The 21,557-nt window shown below is 42.0% G+C and overlaps 3 protein-coding genes across 4 annotated transcripts in view; 1 reads left to right on the forward strand and 2 right to left on the reverse strand.

The window, feature by feature from the left end:
- Window positions 1–21,557, reverse strand: part of LOC121826529 (cytochrome P450 3A25-like) — a 319,487-nt gene that overhangs the window by 240,324 nt on the left and 57,606 nt on the right. The gene's annotated exons all lie outside the window — the stretch shown is intronic.
- Window positions 1–21,557, reverse strand: part of LOC143270520 (uncharacterized) — a 146,912-nt gene that overhangs the window by 19,911 nt on the left and 105,444 nt on the right. The window contains exons 5-7 of the mRNA XM_076560756.1: window positions 19,178–19,360; window positions 18,144–18,298; window positions 2,432–2,614 (exon numbers count right to left, since the gene is read on the reverse strand). Of these exons, the coding sequence (XP_076416871.1) occupies window positions 18,253–18,298; window positions 19,178–19,360 (229 nt within the window). The 3' untranslated portion in view covers window positions 2,432–2,614; window positions 18,144–18,252. The remainder of the gene's footprint in view (window positions 1–2,431; window positions 2,615–18,143; window positions 18,299–19,177; window positions 19,361–21,557) is intronic.
- Window positions 3,698–14,598, forward strand: LOC107400009 (disks large homolog 5-like). The gene is made up of 5 exons (XM_015990053.3): window positions 3,698–3,889; window positions 5,596–8,711; window positions 12,471–12,586; window positions 13,529–13,623; window positions 13,803–14,598. The coding sequence occupies exons 2-5, from the start codon at window positions 8,466–8,468 to the stop codon at window positions 13,808–13,810; spliced, it is 465 nt and encodes a 154-aa protein (XP_015845539.2). The 5' UTR covers window positions 3,698–3,889; window positions 5,596–8,465; the 3' UTR covers window positions 13,811–14,598.

Genomic DNA, 21,557 nt, shown 5'->3' on the forward strand with positions numbered 1-21,557 from the left:
CGACTCAGCCTTCCACTCCCAGCATTCTCCTCTCTGCTTATCCTGCCTATACTATACTTCCTGCCTGGCTACTGTCCAATCAGTGTATATTTATCAATCACCCAGAGCAACACATTCACAGCATACAGAAAGACATCCCCAGCAATCCCTGTACAACTGCAAACACATTATAAAGTTAGAATAAGTGGCAATGTCCCTGGAGGGACATTCTTTTAGTATCTCAAATTTAAATATGATAACTTTCAATACTCTCCATCTTTTGGAATAAATTTGGTTTTATTTATTTGTTTATTTTTGTTTTTACATTCTAACTGAAATTTCCCCTCCATCCTCTCCTCTCAGTCCCTCCCCCCACCTCCACTCTTCCTGGTCCCCATTCATTCCTCCTTCTCTTTTTTCTCTTCAGAAATGGACAGGCCTCCTGTGCATATCTGCCTGCCATGTTGTATAAAGTTGTGGTGAGACTAGGCATGACTTCTTCTATTAAGGCTGAATGCAACAATTCAGTAGGAGGAATGGGTCCCAAAAGCAGGCATTAGAGACAAGCCCTGCTCCCATTGTTAGGAGTCTCACAAGAAGATCGAGTTATACAAATGTAAAAAACATGCAGAGGGCCTAGGTCAGTCCCATGCATGCTCCCTGGTTGATGGTTCATTCTGTGAATCACTGTGAGCCTAGGTTAGTTAGTTCTGTGGGATGCTTGTGGGGCTCCTGACCCCACTAGCTCCTACAAATATTTAATTGTTTATTCATTAATTTATGTGCATTTGTGTTTTGCCTTCATGTTTGCCTGTGGGAGGGTGTCAACATCTCTAGTCCTGGAGTTACAAACATGTGAGCTACATGAGATTTTTTTTGTTCTTTTAAAAATTATTTCATATGATAAGTGTATAGAAATCTTCTGATTGGTATTTAAAATAATAACATCTATCTATTTACTTATTTAGTGATGAGGAAATAAATACATATATACGATAGAGAGAGAATGAACATACAATACATGCAATGCCATTCTGTCATTCTGTTCCTATGGAGGTCAATGAACAAATTAGGAGGAGTCAGCTCTTTCCTTCCACCCAACTAGCCATCTCATTGACCCTTCCCTGGTACTTTTCATGATTGACTCGTGGCTTTCTTCCTTAGAGGATTTTCTTGTGGTTCTGAAAGTTAGAGAATATTTTAATATTAAAGGGCATTGTGAAAAATGTGTGCAGAATTTTGTTGCAAATGAATGATACTGTTAATAAACATAATAGGCACTCAGAGTTGAAGGCAGGAAAGAGCTGACACATCAAGCCAGCCACTCAGAAAGTTCTGCTGCCTCCTTGGCTGGTTTCTGAGAGCTGGGATTTCAGTTCATCTTTATATTTATATACACATGTATATGCAGTTAGATATGGTTGTACATATTAGGTATATCATATAGATACTTATAAAAATATGCACATAATTATATTCATAGTTCTGAATACAACATGCATACCATATACATGCATAACAATGCCACAAAAGTTGTTTATTTCTTTTTATTTTCTTGTTATGCCAATTTACTGTACATCTAATTTAATTTCAAAGTATAATTCTGTGTGTGTATTTGTGTGTCTGTGTGTATGTGTGCATGTAAAGGTGTAGACACAGACATGTTCTTAAATGTATGAATGTGGGCACATATTTGTGTGTGTTGTATGGAAACAAGCATGTATGTATTTTGGCACAACACTGATGGTGCCTTCATCCTTTACAATGGGGTAGTAGCACTATTACAGTGGGGTGGGGCATGCTTGATCATGCTTCATTCTGTGCATGGAACTTCCATGCTTCTAGAGCACTGATGTTGTCTAAGATGTTACTAACAACGTGTCGATGTTTCATGGTCTTTCTGCTGTGGGATTTTCTGTATGGCAAATGTGTTGTTCTGATTGGTCAATAAATAAAATACTGATTGGCCAGTGGCTAGGCAGGAAGTATAGGCGGGACTAACAGAGAGGAGAAAGGAAAGAACAGGAAGGAAGAAGGAGTCACTGCCAGCTACCTCCAGGACAAGCAACATGTGAATATGCCGGTAAGCCACGAGCCATGTGGCAAGGTATAGATTTATGGAAATGGATTAATTTAAGATAAAAGAACAGTCAGCAAGAAGCCTGCCACAGCCATACAGTTTGTAAGCAATATAAGTCTCTGTGTTTACTTGGTTGGGTCTGAGCGGCTGTGGGACTGGCGGGTAATAAAGATTTGTCCTGACTGTGGGCCAGGCAGGAAAACTCTAGCTACATCTTTCTAAGATGGATATCTACAATTTATGTCACATGTTAGGTCCCTCAGATACCATTTGACATCAAGCACAGATAAGTTTTCAGTTTCTCCTTCCTCCTCAAATGCACGTTCAGATTATAGTAAATCATCCCCATCAAGTAAGTCTAAAAACACTTACTGGCTATCCAGAACTTGGTGAAGAGCAGGAAATTGTGCATGCCCAGGATCCAATGATGCTGACAGGAATACTTCCAGGTGGGATGTTCCTATTGCAACTGTTACCACAGGCATCCAGGCTGAGACAGCAAATGGGTATCCCTGATGGGCAACTGTATAACTTCTCTTCTTCCAGATTCTGCTGCTGCAGACAGGAAAAGGATTTCAAGCTCTGTGATTAGATCACTGGTTTAATTGAGGGCACCTTCCCTAAATCCTGTTTGGCATTGAGGGTAGCACAATGCTTACACTTCATCTAGAAATCCCAGGAAGAATTTCCCCACAGTTTTGCTTTTATAACTGAGATTTGATTGGTTGAGGACCAGTAGAAAAACATGTTAATTCAGTTTTGTTCTCTTTATTTTTGCATGCCACAGTTCTTAAGGGTCGATCCCAGTCCTTGGGGGAGGCCTTGATCTGTAGGAGGTGGGAATGGGGGTTGGGCTGGGGTGAAGGGGAGGGGGGCAGGAAGGGAGAGAACAAGGGAATCTGTGGCTATTATGTAGAACTGAATAGTATTGTAAAATAAAAATAAATAAATAAATAAAAAGGTATAAATAATAAAAAAATATGATTTTGTTTACACACACACAGACAAAAAATATGGATTTTGGTCATTTCTGTTCAATGGTTACAAATACTTGCCATCATTTAAGAGAATTGGTTACAGATTATTATTGGTTAAGATAAGAAAAAACTGGGTCAAATTTCAAGCAGAGGATAACTCAATGAATTAAATAGAAAAAAAGGTATTTTAAGATGTAATATGTTTATAAAAACTTAAAGGCTTAAGTATGTCTTGAGAGATTGAATAATTTCTGTAGTGGGTCTGTGAAAGTAGTTTAACATATAAAAACATGGAATATTAAAGCTTAAATAAGTTATGAGATTTGAATACAAATAAAGTTTATATGGGGTCTAAGATAAAGGTTTTCGGTATGGGAATATAAAAAGAATATTTTGGGAAGAAGGAAAATATATGAAATGCAACTTCACTTAGATAAAGTTTCTAATGAAGCAGAGGGCTAGATTTCTGACTTTGGAAGGAGGATCTACCTAAAGGCTTCCATTGTGACCACAGAGCTCATGGAAATGGTACCTTGTTTTCATGTCACTTTTGGGTGAGGTACGTAGCAGGGATGAAATAGCTAGGTCATGTGACATCAGCTCATGTACATTCCACTGTCTCCTGGAGAGCCCTGGCATTCCATGTGATGTCACCAGTGTTGTGGCAACACCAACTGTCATTGGGGCATTGGTGCAGTGTCTCGTGTTTCACTGACAGACATGCTGACTAGACTGAACAGGATTCTTGGGAGAAAGGATGGCGAGCACAGGGAGATCAGAGGGAGGCAGAAGGAAGATGGTCTTCAGTTACCATGTCACACACCAAGAAATAAATGGTTCTGGGGAAAGCACGGTGAGTCCTGGGAAAGGGATGGGGAGCTTCCTGAAGGAGGAAAGCTTCAGCTGATCCTTTCAGGAGTGGGGCTCTGGAAGGGAGAGTTTATGAGAAGCAATGATGGGCCTATCCTAGTCCTCTGAGTTTTTCAAGGGCAAACCCAGTGTTGAAGATTTTCATTCCTGCCCTCCCACTAGCCAGTCATCTTTCCTCTACCTTGAGTACAGGACTGGGACATCAATCTTTTTGTAAGTATTTGTTGTTGGTGACTGAGGGCTCACCTGGGGATGCCCAGTTCTTAGGTATTTTCAGTCATACCGATCAGTACTTGATAACACTTCTGCTAACATCATGATGGCTGGAATGTATTCTGCTGCAGCATCTGGCAAAAGTTTCATCATTACCTATGTCGCATATCATTTTTCTGACAGGACCCACATAATCCTCCACCACCCCCATACATGTAACAGCCCCGTGGAACTTCTCTGATGTGCTTGTTCACCTCATGGAACAGATCTTCCTTCCCCATTATCCTGAGCTAATTTCTTAGCATCCTAAATTTCTCATCATTTAACTGGCGATCATCAGGATGAGAGGAGCCATTCCTGGGCGGTGTTTGAAAAAATGACCCTAGCTCTCCACACATGATGAACTACTGAATTAGAATGAACTAGATTCTAATGAATCTGAGAGATCTCAGGATTGGAAGGAGGAGGTGCAGAAGGCCTTCCACTGTGTCTCAGGAAAGGCTCCAGGAAAGGGCTGGTTGGCTTTTGGTGAATTGGGGAAGAGCTTGTTATCAGATAGGTGATGACCATTGGCAGTGTCCCTAACAGTCCATTCTCTGGAAATTCTATTGTGTCCTATAGAGCCCTTGGCATCTTCTGTGAAATCAGCAGTGTTGTGCCAATGCCAACTACCCTTGAGGCATTCACTAAGTGCTTATAGATTCACCAACTGATATGTTGTCAAGACTGAGCACACTGATTGGCAGAGAGAGCCCTAGTTTGCTAAGGAGGTGAGGCTAGAACTGGACCTTCTAGCGTGGGGTTCAGAAGCTGTGATCATCTGAAGCAATGGGCCTATGCTGCTTATCTGGGTCCCTAATGAGCAGATCCAAGGTGGAAGATTCCTGATGGTTAGTTGGCAGAGGGCCAGGAATGGTCAAGGCTGCAGCTCCTGTGCTTCGACCTCCTTCATTTCATTCTGAGTGGCAAAGAATGCAACAGGAGGCAAAGAATGCAACAGGAGGCCCAGAACCACTAATGTGGTATCAGAATGGGATGTTGTTGCCCTTTATATCTGATGTAAATACCAAGGAGGGAAAGTTTCCATCCATGTACCCAGGTCTGAGACATTCAATTTCTTTTAGTCATGGACACAGGTTATGAGGGCTGGGAGGTAAAAAGCACTAGGGACTCCTGGACATTCTTGCATCACATCAGGTATGAGATGACAATTCCAAACCAACATGGCTGGCTTTGCTTATGTCTTTCAGGGCCAGTGGGGCTGAAGTAGGGGCTGAGGCATATATCTAGCCATAGTGATTGGAGACAGACACATGGCTTATGAGGCCCAGCTAAAGGATAACTGCTCTGATCTTTGAGGGCTTCACTGGGTTCCATGCATTTCCTCTTCCGCCGGCCTCCTCTTGGGACACCACATGATCTTCTTGGCTTATGCCATTCATCTGTAGAAATTCACTTGTGTTTATATACCTACAGGGGCTGCTAGGAAGGCATCATCCACACCCTTCTTCCTCACTGAGCAGGAGCAGCAGCTGAACCAGGTGGAAAAACTGAAACTTCAGCTACAGATGATGACCAATGACAGGAATGAACTGCATGAATTCATGGCCCATTACAACAACAATAAGTTGAACAAGAGGTATTCATCATGTCCTGTTCTCTAGTGAATGTCTTGACGCAACTGTGTCAATTCCAGCAGTCCTTGGGTCACTGGAAGCTGCACCTACAGGGCAACCTGCACAAACAAATTTTTCTGAATGCATCTGAGAGGCAGGACTGAAGCCTGTAGGAGTGAGATGGGTCACAGGCTGTTCTGATTCCTCCTAATGAAACCCAGAGTCTGTGACCTGAATCACAATCCACAGAGAGGGGCAGTAGGGTGTAAGATCACAACATGCATTTCAAAAGGCCTTGACAGGTGTTGGTTTGTAGGAGATGCTGGGTGCTCTGAGTTTAACCTGAGTCTCTGTATTTGACAATATATTTATTTTTGCTTGTTGCTCTGGGAGCAGCTTGAAAGGCCTGGTTGTCCTACTTGATCCATCTGTGTGTGTCTGGAAGGCCTGGTGTCCATCCTTGCTCCTCTCTGGTCTTGTTCCTTGTACTGGGAGACAATGCCACCCACCTGCATTTCTCTGACATACTAACTGTGTGTGGGTTTGTGTGCATATGAATTGCCCTCTAAGGTGCCCAAACATCGCAAACATGGCAGTGTCAGGTTTTAGCCTTTTCACTTCCCTCTCCCTTGATAAACCATTAGATTACATTCCTAAATTTAGTCCCCAAAGTTCATTCCCTTTTGTGCACACTGACTCATTCTTGAAACTGAACACCAAAGTTCAACTATCAAAATTCATTATTCAGCTACACTTGCCAACTTGTCCAATCAAATCTCAGCAACTCACCCCAACACAGACTTAACCTTTCTATTTCAAATCCCACTGCTGTAAAAAGCCTGCTGCGTGTTGTCTGCCTTTGCTTGATCCAGAGGCAGGCTCCCAATGCCATGCTTGCCCTGCTGGGGAAATGTATCTCTTTGTGCTCAGGATTTGGTCTCAGTGTGTTCTGTACTGTCTCTGAGAGGCTCCCTTAAAGTGTGTGTGTGTGTGTGTGTGTGTGTGTGTGTGTGTGTGTGTGTGTGTGTGTCCCTTCAGATCTTGTGAGTTGGATATTGATAATAGGCCTGAGGATTTGCCTGTTTCAAAGATTTCAGGTGATGTAAGTGCTGAGACCAGGAAGCTCCACTTTGAGCATCCCTGTTCTCAGTTTTTGTGCTCACCCTGGTGCCCCATTGGAATCCCCTTGGGAGTTTATAAAGCCATCCTCATGGAGTGCCTCATGCATGGCAATACTGATAATGAGTTCTGGTTATCCTTGTAAGGACAAAGCATTTCTGTTCTCACGACAGTGGAAATGTCATTGCAGATTTCCGGTAGGCCCACACTGGTGGACCTGCTAGGAGAGCTAGTCTACTCCTCCATTCCTACTAAGAGAGCTCATGGAGCCCTGTCTCCCTCCCTGTTGACACCCATCCTTTCCTGGCCCTGGGGCAGGGTAGCAAGTCTAATGCACATCAGGAGTTCCCAGTACATAGAATTCAGGGTGTGACATCCAGTAGGCTAGGGTAGTGAAAAATACAACCTTAATTCATGGGGTCGCTGAGGCCTGTATTCACAGGGTTCTTTGTTCCTGGGGCTATGCCCTACCACACACTGAATTCAGAGTATGAGATGCAGAACACAGAGCATAAGAAGGATATGTCAGATGTGAAGAAATTACCCAAGGAAATTAGTGAGGCCTTGTACAAGTGCACAGAGCTGAGTGAGAAGACCAAAACCTACAGGTGAGTGCCTGACTTGGGTGGACTCCAGAACTTGGTAAGGACTGCTTCTTGTTGTTCGAAGTTTCTCCAGTCCTGCCCAACCCCGATGTCAGGAAGAATGTGTCCCACCTGCCTCCTGCAGCAAAATGGTCCCAAATAAACACACAGAAGCTCACATTACTTACAAACTGTATGGCCAATGGCTTAAGTTTCAGGCTAGCTAGCTCTATCATCTTAAATTAACCCAATTCTATTCATCTGTGTTTTCCCACATGGCTGCTACATTGCCAGGCTGCTGGCATTTTGCTCCTTGGGTGGCAGCTGGCATCTCCTCCACCTCTTCCTTTCTTCTCTGTCTCTCCTGGATTTTCCTGCCTGGCTCCTTCCTGCTGTGCCATAGGCCAAAGCAGCTTATTTTTTAAGCAATGGGAGCAATACATATTCACGGCATACAGAAAGACATCCTACAGCATCTTCTTCCCTTCTCCACCTTTGAACCAAATTGAGGGCTGTGGTTCTAGTCAGTTTACCTCTTAGCAAGCAGCCTGCCTTATAGCTCTTGAACTTGTGCCTCCTAGACTGAATTCTCCTAAGTATGAAGAGTCTGAGAGGCCCTTCCAACTTTTTCCGGTCAGCTTCTGGAATTTCTAGACAGAAAACACAGTTTGCACCATGAATGGTTTCTGTGGTGCAGGCATGAGATTACACAGCTGGTTTCTATGGGACACATGGATGGAATGTATTCCCGATGGGTCTTCTGTCTCCCTGAGAGCATGGTTTCCCTCTACCTGCTCTTGTTTTTCCAATACTGTGAACAGTTAAGTACCAGGGTGTGTGTTTGCGGGAGGCAGCAGATCGAGTCTTCAGAGGTACCTGGATCCCTTTTGCTGTCAGGGTCTTCAGAAGTAGTGTAAATCTTTCTGGAATTTGGCTATTCTCTGCCTTTGGCCTGCACATGAGTGATGCTGGCATAGCTAACAGCCCAGGGCTGTTGTGGAAGGGAACATAGGACCTTGTAGGAATCATGGTATTAGGAGGCAGGAGTGGCAGTTGGAGGCAGAGCTCATCATTTTTGGTGATATTTCAGCACCTCTACAGTCAGCACCTGAGTGAACAGACTCAGCTGAAGGAAAAAGTGAGAATGTTGCTAGAGGACAAGAAAAAGCTGCAGGGGGAGCAGATTTTACTACAAGAGTCCTGTGAGGAGGCAAAGAGGCTCTGTGAAGAGGCCCATGAGAAGATCTATGACCTCTGGACATGGCAGCTGCAGGTAGGTTGAAGCAGCATGGCCAACCTGGCCACCAGTCTGACCATACACACACATATACACACACTCATGTAACCATCTACTTACTTATCCAACTGACCCATCCCATCCAATAGTTCACTTCTGTGATCATTTACAAGTCTTTCTGGGGAGTTAGCCTCTTAGAGCAAGGAAACCCTACTGCTCTCCTGGAAGCTGCAGTCCATTATGGGAGACGGGTCAATCACATACCACTCACCTGTATGTCAGTATGGGAGGAGCCATGCTATGATGGAGCCACAGAGATCTGAGTGAGTCAGGTCAAGGGTCTGGGTCTCATTTGCTTGGCAGGGGTCATGTGAGATCAGAGCATACACAGCATGGAAGGAGGAACACCCCCTGAAAAAGCCAAATGACCGGGACTCATAGACATCTTTTTGGGTGTCATATGGCATTTTACCCTCTGGTTCCCAGAATGTCATGGTGTTCTCTTTACCTGGCCAACTCTTGGTTCACAGTGACAGAAACTAAATTAACAGCTTGTCAGTATTGTTTGCTGTGAGTGCCATTGGCCAGTTATCCCATCCTGGAACTTACATTTAGAAGCTCACTGGATGATCAGGGATGTGGCAAGGGCTTATGACAATTGGGGGTCAGGGTGGCAGATTTGAGCCAACTGCATCAACATAGCCTACAGAAACACAGCATGCTTCCTCAGGCATTTTTAGTCCAAAATGATGCAGAATTGTGGGATTCACTTATAAAAGCTAGTGTGAGGACTATTAATCCAACTGGTAATGTCATCCTCATCCAGTGTGATGTCCTCTCACTGTGTTCTGATCACTGATGATTTGAGGGGTGTTTGTCTGTGTGTGAATATGCCATTCTGAGGGCACATACATCTGTGGGTGTTTTGGAGTGTCTGATGTTGACATCGAGTGTCCTCTGTTGCTTTCTCTCTTATTCCCTTCAGCCTGGGTTACTGACTGAACCTGAAAAATTCTGTTCTGGCTAAGCTGGATAGCCACAGATCTTTGGATCTCCTGTCTCCTCACAGTAGAGCATCCTGTGTTTTTCTGTCTCATCTCGTTGCTAAATGGTTCATTTGGTCAGAAAGAGAACTGACTTCTTGGTTTCTCTTAATTTTTAAACATTTTTATTACTTTGGAATTAATGTGTCTTGTAATAAATAACAAAAATCAAACAATGGAGCTACTGTAAAAATAAAAAGTAGACTTCTTTTCTTTCACGGCATAGAGGTAACTTCCAAGGAAAGGTGTGGTTTGTCTACTGGCTTTAAAACATGGAACCTGACATTTTGATGCTCACTCTATCGTGTATGTGTCTGTGTCTAAGGACAGATTCCAACTCATAGTTGGATGGAGTGTTGCATTTTAGAAAAGTGCTGTGGATGACCTAAGTAGCCTTCTACTGACTGACCTGGGGCTGTTTTCATATAATGTGCACTGTAATCTGGTCAGAAGTTGTTGGGTAATGGCAATGGGTGACTTTCATTCTCTGGTGCTGTCAATGTCTTCTGTCAAGGAGTCTGGGTAAGTTTAGTGAGGAGACTATGATGGTTCAACTTAAATCTATCAGGAGGCTTCATGTTCTGCCCTTTTCCACCAGCACCTGGTCTTGTGTGGTCCAACTCATTTGTGCAGAGGTTGTTACTTCTCTGTATGGTCAATGAGTCTGGTGATAAGAACTTCCCTGGGAAGGGAAATTAGTTCAGGCATGGTAGAAGAGCTTGTCTGAGTCTAAAAGGCTTGTAGACTGCAGGGAGGACCCACTACCTTCCCTGGATTAGAAAAGGTGCTGCAACATTCTAGTCTTCTACCTTGCCTTTCTGGATTCAAGAAAGGTGTGTGTTTGTGTTGTTTTTATGTGTGTGTTTGGGCATTGAGAATGTGTGTTTGAGCCTCTATGTGTATGTTCACTCTCTCACTGAACAATGGAACATCTTTAAGAAGGATGGAGATGGATTTCAATGAGAAAGTACTGTGCCTAATCTGGTTAGTACCACTTTGCCTAAGTCAAAGGACAGATGGAGCTGCCCATCACTCTGCATGTCCACACAGCTAACTACACATGCAAGGCCACAAAACTGATGGAAGCTAAATGTTTTTCAGGTATTTGTATAGGCAGAATAATTTCTCTGCAAAGAAATCCTCTGGAGAAAAACAAAGTAATGGAGTCCATGACAGTGAGAAAGAGGCTACTGAGAGGCAGGAAAGGCTGCCTGAGGGTTTGTGTCCTTCTCTGCTCTGGGTGAAAGGAGGCTGACCACTGATGACTTCCCTGCATCCTGTTTTGTTTTTCTCCCCATCGCCTGCTGCCATTTTCCTTTCACCTCTGCCTAACCTTGGTTAGCTCACCTGGCCCTAGGTGCTTGACCTGGACTTTTTTCTCAGAGAAATTCTGAACTGCAGAGGTGCTTTTTGCTGCATCCCAGCCCAGCAGAAGTCCCACAGCTATGCTGAGGTGTGAGGAGAGGCTGTCTCAAGGCACTGCTTAGGCTCCTCATACTCTAAAGCACACACTCCATGTTGTGTCTGCAGCACTCAGAAACTACTTTTATTCCAAACTTCTTCATACTGAGTTAAATTCAGCCTGATGGAGAGTTGGGAGAAATGAGAACACTTAGACATTGCTAGTAGTATAAAATGGTGGAGCCCTGTGAGAAACTATGTGCAATTATTCAGAAAGTCAAACTTCAGTCTTCATGTGGGGCATTGATTCCAGAATGGAAAGTGGTGTCCACAAAGATTAGTGGACAAAAGGGATTCAGCAGGACTCATCAGAACAGCCCAACTAGCAACTATTCAGATACCCATGATTGATGAGTACAAACATACAATGTGGTCCATGGATATTGTTAAGTTTGGAATAATATATGCTATTATTTGGCCGTAAGTTAGTCAACATTCTGTTACTCAAAGAAATCTCTGACACAATCATCTTATTTGAAGGAAAGGTTAATATAGACTACTGATTGTAGTGATTTTCTAGTTTTCTGAGCTCATTCCTTTGGGCCTAAATGGAAGCAACCTGTGGTACAGAGAGCTTCTTTAAGAGGAAGCTGCCCTCCTTGGAAGCACTGGGAAGCACTGAGTGAGAGCAAGGGGCTGGTCCACTGCCATCCAGTGGTCCTGTGCTGGGGAACTAAGCCTTCAATGCACAGATTGGGGAACTTGCTAGGAGAGCTTAGATTATGGATCAAGGAACCCTGGTGTTCACCTGTGTGTGTACAGGATTTCAAGGCAAGCACTGCATTGACTTATCTGCCCACTGAGTTCCTGTACCAGATCAACAAGCATGCACGTGTTATACAGACACACAGGCAGGCTGAACACCTGCACATATAAACTAAAAATAAACTGAAAAATGATCAAAACAGAGTAAAAGTACACAATCTTCTCTACATCCTTGTGCTCAGAGCATGCTGTGTTTCCTGACTCTAGGCTGGAATATGGGTAGAGAGGATGTAGGTTAATGAAAGGTAACTTTCTTCTTCATGGTATCCCAGGCAATCTCTTCTTACATTAGTGTCATCTGGAAAACTAAGCATGGATGGAATTTAGTGTGCTTGTATGTGTGCATCCACATACATGTGTGTGCTGGAGATAGATAGATAGATAGATAGATAGATAGATAGATAGATAGATAGATAGATAGAGAATGTGTGTGTGTGTGTGTGTGTGTGTGTGTGTGTGTGTGTGTGCATGTTTATGTACATGATGAGGATGCCCTCCCCTAAAAACACAATCTTCTAATGAACAGGAACATCAAAGACTTGAGGAAAATCTTCAGTCCCTGCTGAAGCAGAAGGAGCTGCTCACCCGGCAAAGGGACTTGGCAGTAAAGCTGCAGCATCACTTCACTGTGTCCCAGATGAGGTAGGAGCCCAGGCTTCCAGAAGCAGGTGGATCCAAGTGGGTCCACTGTACCTGGATCCCCGTCCTCTTTGAGTTTTGCCAATTGGCAAAGCTGCCAGCCACAGGCAGGGAAAGAACCCCTCCGAGTGTCCTTGCTGGCTCAGTCAACAGGAATTATGACCAGGAAACAATATGCTTCTCCTTGGTCTCATGAGGACTGTGTCCCCTTTTTCCATTCTGAGACCTCTAGTATGCTCTGAGTATCTCATCTCTTAGATTAGATCTCCCCAAAAATATTCCCATGGCAACCAGAAACCTGGAAAGGAGGTTCATTGGTCATGAAGGAAAGTGTGTCCTCCTGCATCTTTTCCATCAGGAAATTCACGTTTAGAGAGAAGTGTCCACCCTTTGCAGATTTGCATATAGCACACTCCTGCTGACTGCAGGCTCTCTGCAGTGTTTATCAGTTTCTCGTGAGAAGATTTACTCTGGTCATAAACAGAGTAGGAGCTCACAAGTTAATCCCATGCAGGGTTCTGAGCTATAGGAATAACCAGAGCCTTCTCTGCATTGCTGTGTAGGCTCCACTAGAGGGCAGGCATAGAGTTTTCCAGGAGGTTCCCATTCACCTGGTATCTAATCAAGGCCAGGGATATCTTTCCTGAACTGTGCCTCAGACCTTGACATACTGATATTTCTCCAAAATGATGTCTTTGGAGAAATGTGCTGTTTTTTTCTAATCCAGCACAGTATGTACTTACCAGTCCAACTTCTAGCAGTTTTTAAAAGCTGAGAAAAAAATCCTGCCCAGGTGCTCTCTGACCCTTTTCCATTAGGGAAGCAGGGAATGAACTCAGGTGAAAGGTAATGCTTGATTGTCTAGCTGAGTAGAGCTGGTGGGGGCTCAAAAGCTGACATGGCTGGTCCCACCAGGCTTGTGCCCCAGCTGCCTTTCTCCCCTAGGTTTGAAAACCTCCAGCAGGAACTGGAGCAGACCACAGCCCAGGGAGAGAGCCTCCTGCAGATGGAGCTGCTGGGGCAGAAACACTATGTTCCAGGCAAGTAAGCCACCATTGAGTCCCATCCCCAGCAGCCAGGGTGTTCATGGGGTGTGTTTCCTTCCTTAACTTTTGTTTACTAGAGATGAATAGGCTCTGATTTTTCTTGCCAGTGGCACAGCAAAACTGTTTCTAAATCCTATTTTCTTTACCAATTTTGCCTGACAACACCTCTTAAGAAAACTGAGAAGGCTGGAAGAAGCCAGAGACACCTTGAAGGCATGACATTCTACATTCCAGGTTCACGGCCTCCTCAGAAAATACCACCTCTTTTAAGCTGTGAACTCACTAGTGAGGCAAATATCAACCTACCATCAGGCAATCCAGCCACAATCTGATCTACATGCATTGACTCACTATTCCCAGACAAAAGATTGTATCAGAAATAGCCTGAGATTCAGAGGACATATCACAAATTACTAAGACCCCTGACATCCATCAGCATGTGGCCCCAGTGAGGGGCAAAACAACATGGAGAGGACAGGTGGGTGAGCAAGAGTTCTTCTGTCAACTTACTATCAAGGGCTTTGACAAGCTGATTCCATATGTGATGGAAATCTGAAAAGGAAGACTGTGTTAACATCACACTGCCATCCAGACAGACCACACCAAAGCATAAGATTCTCTCTAGTGCAGTGCTGAAGTTGACGCCATGTCATGTGCAAGTGTTGCTGAAGATCATTCACTGCAGAGAATAAGACAGTTCCTCACCTCATTTGCTCTTCCATAATGAAATTCCAAAGGATCCTGAAATTTGCTTAATTTTCTTGTTATATGTTGGGATATTTATGCTTTGGATTTTGGTTTTCTTCATTTTGGTTTAAGGTTTTGTTAATTGTTGTTATTTCTTTTATTCTTGTCACTATTTTAAAAGTTTGCTAAGGCTATACATTGTATATAAGGAATGCTGTTTGGAATGCCTCCATTGAGTAAAATGAATATATTTTTATGAATAAAATCCAATTTCAAATTTCAGTCTGAGACTCTTCTTTATTCAGATGAAGTTTCACACTCTGTAATCCCAGAACTCACAGGCCTGGATTTATCTCAGTAAGTTTCAAGAAGCTTTGGCTGCCTAAGGATTTCCCATCCATGGGTCTCAGGGCTACACAGGAGGATGACAGCTTGTATGAGGATGGAATAGCCTACTCCATGGATACCCGCTACATAATAGAAAAACTAGACATTTTGTATCCTTAATGTCATATATTTTTGCTGCCATCAAAATGTGCTACACTGTACACACATATTCAAATAATCATCATGTAGACCAACTTAAAATAAAACACATGCACATTGCTCCAGGCCTCTTAGGAAATAAGCACATTCATTAATATTGTATAAAAGAAATAAGGAAATGAAAAGCAATCTGCCTCTGGTTTTCTTGAAATATAACATGAATGATAACCAAGAAGAAGAGATAATTTCCTGCAAGACATGTTGGGATATTTTGTGGTGCTTTTCTTTATACTTAAGGGTGTTTAGCCATCATGTACATGCAATTCCCACAGAGGCCAGGTGAGGGCAGATTCCACCTGGAATTTAAGTTACAGAGGTTTGTTAGCTGTCCTGTGGATCTTCTAAGACAGCAATGAGTGCTCTTCATGGATGAGCCATCTCTCCAGTCCCTGCAACTGACCTTGTCCTTCCAGCCATGTGTGCTGTCTTAGGTGGATTGGATCACTCCCAACCAAAGACTGAAGTTTCTTGAAACCTGTTGGGACAGGCATGCTAATTGTCTTAGGCTGCCACACATCCATGCAGTGCTCTCATAGGTTCAAGACCCTGCCCCAGTATCACTCACTGTCAGACTGGCACAGATTTGCTAGATCTCTTCTAGGTTGACAACACGTATTAAGACTGTGTGATGAAATGCAGAATTGAGAAGACTGTCCTGGGATGGAGGTGGGGTGAGGAATCCCTATTGATGGTCCAGATAAGCAATGTTGGGAGGAACCTCATGACTACGTGGAGTGGATGGAGCCTGCATCAGGGGCCATATGTCTCTGGTGCAGAGTGATTCTGTACAGACTGAAAAGGAGAGAGGTAATTGATGCTGATCTTTTACCACAGTAGATCTCAGATTATATTGAGAAAGTTCTTCCAGATGACTGATTGATTCTTGTGAAGCTACTCTGGAATAGATCTGACACCTGAGACTGAGAAACAGGCAGAGAGTTCATGTGTAAAGGAAGTTATCCCGTGGATCTCCAGACTGGAGCTGTCATATCAAGGGTAAAAAGAACCTCGTGTCCTCTGTCTTCATGTGGTGGGGCTGTGCCAGGTCTTGGCCCACAGAAGCTAAGACATCTGGTTTTTCATTCCTCACTTAAGCTAGAATCTCTCCATCTCATATAATTACTTGTTTAATTAGATTATTGTGTTCCATTTGAGACATTTCAGACTTGTGTTATTTTACTTTCTTGCCCAGAAACCTAGTAGGCCAGCATCAAAGCATCATCTAAAAAGCAGGCTAAGGGAATGTGACCATGTGGAATTTAGAACGGAGATAAGGCTGTTGTCAGGCCCAAACTACTCTAAAAGTTCTATATCTGTCTGGTGCATTGGTCAGGGTTTTATGGGGCAACATCTTACAGAATGAATTTCTATATATACAAAAGGCTATATTTTAGAATGACTTAGAGGCTGTGGTCCAGCTAATTGAACATTGGCTGGCTATAATGGCAAAGTCCTTAAAACCAGGAGTTGCTCAGTCCACTATGCTTGATGTCTCAGTGCATCAGCAGTATAGTCTGCAATCCCAAAGCAGGTGGCTCCAATGCCAGTGAAGGAATGGGCTTGCTAGCAAGGTGAGAGCAAGCAGCTAAAGAGCAAAAGCCCCCTTCTTCCATTTCTTTATATGGGCTTCCAGCACAAGGCCTGGCTGAGATTACAGGTGTGGTTTTGGGAATCAATACATCTGAGTTATAGTTGTTTCTTTCCTCATCAATATCCAGATTAAAGGAATGTCTTCCTAATGCAAAGATCAGGACTACATGTGGATCTTCTCTCTTCAAATTAAGCAAAAATACCTTACAGGCATGCCCCTCTATTTTGGGTTGTAGTGAATTCCAGATGTAATAAATTTGACAAACAAAAATAGCTATCACAACTGCACCCTTGACAACTTGACAAACAATTATATCTTTTTATGTCATGATTAATTTCCACATGTAAAATAATAACCAGGTTTTAATATTGCCTAAACATGATATAATTATTCAAAGTACAACACAAAGACATTATGTATTAGACCAGCTCAAAATTATGCCTAACATGATTTAATCATCCCTTGTAGTTGGAGTTTTCCTGTGTCCACCCAGCTCCTGCATCCGCTCAGACCCAAGTAAACACACAGAGACTTATATTACTTATAAAGTGTGGCCATGGCAGGCTTCTTACTATCTAGTTCTTATATCTGAAATTATCCCATTTCTATTAATCTGTAAGTTGTCACGTGGATTGTTGCTCACTGGCACTTTACGTCTTACTTCTCATAGTGGCGGTGGCACACATCTTCTAACTCAGCCTTCCACTCCCAGCATTCTCCTCTCTGCTTATCCTGCCTATACTATACTTCCTGCCTGGCTACTGTCCAATCAGTGTTTATCAATCACTCAGAGCAACACATTCACAGCATACAGAAAGACATCCCCAGCAATCCCTGTACAACTGCAAACACATTATAAAGTTAGAATAAGTGGCAATGTCCCTGGAGGGACATTCTTTTAGTATCTCAAATTGAAATATCGTAACCATCAATATTCTCCCTTTTTTGTAATAAATTTGGTTTTATTTATTTGTTTATCTTAGTTTTTACTTCCTAACCAAAATTTCCCCTCTGTCCTGTCCTCTCAGTCCCTCCCCCCACCTCCACTCTTTCTGCTCCCCATCCATTCCTCCTTCTCTTTTTTCTCTTCAAAAATGATTAGGCATCCTGTCCATATCTGCCTGCCATGTTATATCAAGTTGTGGTGAGACTAGGCATGACCTCTTCTATTAAGGCTGGATGCAGCAATTCAGTAGGAAGAATGGGTCCCAAAAGCAGGCATTAGAGACAAGCCCTGCTCCCATTGTTAGGAGTCTCACAAGAAGATCAAGTTATACAACTGAAAAATATATGCAGAGAGTCTAGGTCAGTCCTATGCATGCTCCCTGGTTGATGGTTCAGTCTCTGAGTCACTATGAGCCTTGGTTAGTTAGTTCTGTGGGATGCTTGTGGGGCTCCTGACCCCACTAGCTCCTACAAATATTTAATTGTTTATTCATTATTTTATGTACATTAGTGTTTTGCCTTCATGTATGCCTGTGGGAGGGTGTCAACTACTCTGGTGCTGGAGTTACAAACAGTTGTGAGCTGCGTGAGACTTTTTTGTTCTTTTAAAAATTAAGTATTTCATATGATGAGTGTATAGAAATCTTCTGATTGGTATTTAAAATAATAACATGTATTTACTATTTAGAGATGAGGAAATAAATGCATACATATGGTAGAGAGAGAATGAGCATACAATACACACCATGCCATTTTGTCCTTCTGCTCATATGGAGGTCAATGAACAAATTAGGAGGAGTCAGCTCTTTCCTTCCACCCAGCTACTCATCTCATTGGCCCTTCCCTGGTACTTTTCATGACAACTCGCTGCTTTCTGCCTTCAAGTGTTTTCTTGTGGTTCTGAAAGGTAGAGAATATTTAATATTAAAGTGCATTGTGAAAAATATGTGTGGAATTTTGTTTCAAATAAATGATACTGTTAATAAACATAACAGGCACTCAGAGTTGAAGGCAGGAAAGAGCAAACACATCAAGCCGGCCACTTGGAAAGTTCTGCTGCCTCCTTGGCTGGTGTCTGGGAGTTGGGATTTCAGTTTATCTTTATATTTATATACACATGTATATGCAGTTAGATATGGTTGTACATATTAGGTATATCATATAGATACTTATAAAATATGCAACTAATAATACTTATAGTTCTGCATACAACATGCATACCAATGATACAAAGGTTGTTTGTTTCTTTTTAATTTCTTGTTATGCCAATTTATTGTACATCTAATTTAATTTCAAAGTATAATTTTGTGTTAGTGTGTGTGTGTGCATGTATGTGTGTGTGTGTGTGTGTGTGTGTGTGTGTGTACATGCAAAGGTGTATACACACACGTTTTTAAATGTATGAATGTGGGCACATATATGGGAGTATAGTGTGTGAACAAGCATGTGTGTATTGTGGCACAACACTGATGGTGCCCTCGTCCTTTATGATGGGCAGTTGCACTATTACAGTGGGGTGGGGCATGCTTGATCATGTTTCACTCTGTGCATGGAACTTCCTTGCTTCTAGAGCACTGATGTTGTCTAAGATGTTACTAACAATGTATAGATGTTTCATCGTCTTTCTTAGATGGAGATCTACAATCTATGTCACATGTTAAGTCCCTCAGATACCATTTGACACCAAGCACATGGAAGTTTTCAGTTTCTCTTTCCTCCTCCACTGCTCTTTCAGATTACAGTAAATCACCCACATCAAGTAAGTCTAACAATGCTTACTGGAAATCCAGAACTTGGTGAAGAGCAGGAAATTGTGGGTTCCCAGGTTCCAATGATGCTGACAGGAAGACTTCCAGGTGGGCTGTTCCTACTGCAACTGCTGCCACAGGCATCCAGACTGAGACAGCAAAGAGGCATCCATGCTGGGCAACTGTGTAACTTCTCTTCTTCCAGATTCTGCTGCTGCAGACAGGAAAAGGATTTCAAGCTCTGTGATTAGACAGCTGGTTTAATTGAGGCCACCTTCCCTCAATCCTGTTTGGCCTTGAGGGTAGCACAATGCTTACACTTCATCTAGAAATCACAGGAAGAATTTCCCCACAGTTTTTCTTTTATAACTGAGATTTGATTGGTTGAGGACCAGTAGAAAAACATGTTAATTCAGTTTTGTTCTCTTTCTTTTTGCATGCCACAATTCTTTTTTTTTTTTTTGTTTTTGTTTTTTTGTTTTTTTTTTTTTTTTTTTTTTTTTTTTTTTCCATCACAGGCAATTTATTTTGTTCTATTCATTCACAGTTAATACAGAAAATACTTGGAAACATTTCCATATAATGTTTGACACAGAAATCATCAAATAGAAGTATACAATGTTGACAGGAGGCAGTATATTTATAATTTATAACCCCAAATGTATTTATAAATTAGAAATGGAAAGATCTACAAATGAAATTATGAAGGTTCACCAAAGTCATTTAATCTGTCAGTTTCTCATTCATTTTTATGTCTTAATAATATTCTATTGTATGAATAAGCCACATTTTATTTCTCTCCAGTATTTGATAGCTATTTGAGTTGTTTTAACTTTTTTACTATTAGCAACACACTGCTGTAAACCTTAATGTACATGTTTCATAGGTGCACATTTTCAGTAGTTTGAGGATATATTCCTAAGGGTAGAAATGTTGAGTAACAGAGTAACAATGTTTTGCATTTTGACCAACCACCAAACTGTTTTGCCAAAGTGGCACACCATTTTACAATCTCACCAAATCCTTGTTTTTAAGGCTCTGATTTTTGTACAAAAGCATTGAGTCATTCTGTCAGACCAAACCAGGAAAAGTTAGCTATAGTTCAGAGCTGTTCTATTCCATTTACTATGCAAAGCCATTCTTGGTAAACTTGAAATGGTAGAATTCTTTAAAGCCTAATTCTAGGTAGCCTTAAGAAAATGTATCTTAATTATTTTTGAACCTGTATTCACCTTGTTTTTTTCAAATATCTTAAGTTATATTTTCTTTTTCAGAGCTGCTTCTTATTTGGGGCTACTTTTTTTTTTTTAATTAGGCGTAATTCATAAAAGGGTATATTGTTTTGATGAGACTTTTTACAACTGTGGCTGGATGTCTTTCTTTAGTCTTCCAAGAAGGGCCACTGTACATTTTTAGAGTTACTTTTTAAAGTCATGAGGTCAACAACTTGGACTACTATGCAAGGAAGTGCTAATGCAAATTAAAGCCCAAGTTGACCTCCAGCAGCAGTTCATTCTATGTTGACAGTGAGAGAACACTTTGCCTGTTAGGATATTGTTACTCGTGGACTGAAATGCTGAAGAAACCCCTCCCCCTATTTTGTTTTTTGCAAAAATCAAGGTATATTCTAGGGTTTCCTGGTTGACCTCAACAGATAAACTGAGATGATAGTCTTAGTTCAGAAATGATCTGAATGTAGATTTACAGTCTACGTGTATAGCTGGCTAAGTGAGATTGCTTTCACAGTTCTGCATGTATCCCATTGGCTCCCCATTAGTCACTGAACTCTTAAAACTGGTATTGTAACATTATCACAATGTTTTGTGCCAATTTTATAAACTTTACAGTGCAATATGTGTTCCTTTTCTGAGGCAAACCAAAGGTATATTTCTCAAGGGTCTGCTGCTAACAGCAGCGTTGATGGAGGATTTTTTATACATTTGTAATAGATAGAAATAAACCAGAAAAAAAGAAGAAAAAAAAAAGTGGTGGAGGAAAAGGTGAACACTGCAAGAATACTCAAAAGGGCTGAGAGTTGCAAACGCCAAGAATGGCTTTGCATAGTGCATGCCACAATTCTTAAGTGTAGGTTTCCATCCACAATAAGATAGAGGAATGGAACACTGTGATACCTTGACTAACTCCGCAGATCTCTAATATGCCTCCTTCCTACTATCCTTCAAATGTCATGTTAGGGCAGGAAAAAAAGCATCCATGGAAAAGAAGAATAAAAAGGAAACCCAACAATAAGGACCCTGAATTAGAAGGAGTTGCTAGAAATCTGTGACCAGCCTTGAGGGATAAACTTTCAGGGAAGGAGAGAGGCATGAAGGCAAAGGACAGTGGGAGATTGGGAAGGGGTATTCTCAGAGTGGGATATGTCCATTATTTTCTACTCCTATTCTCCACTT

Source organism: Peromyscus maniculatus, chromosome 23 (genome assembly GCF_049852395.1).
Source record: "Peromyscus maniculatus bairdii isolate BWxNUB_F1_BW_parent chromosome 23, HU_Pman_BW_mat_3.1, whole genome shotgun sequence".
Lineage (NCBI taxonomy): Eukaryota > Metazoa > Chordata > Mammalia > Rodentia > Cricetidae > Peromyscus > Peromyscus maniculatus.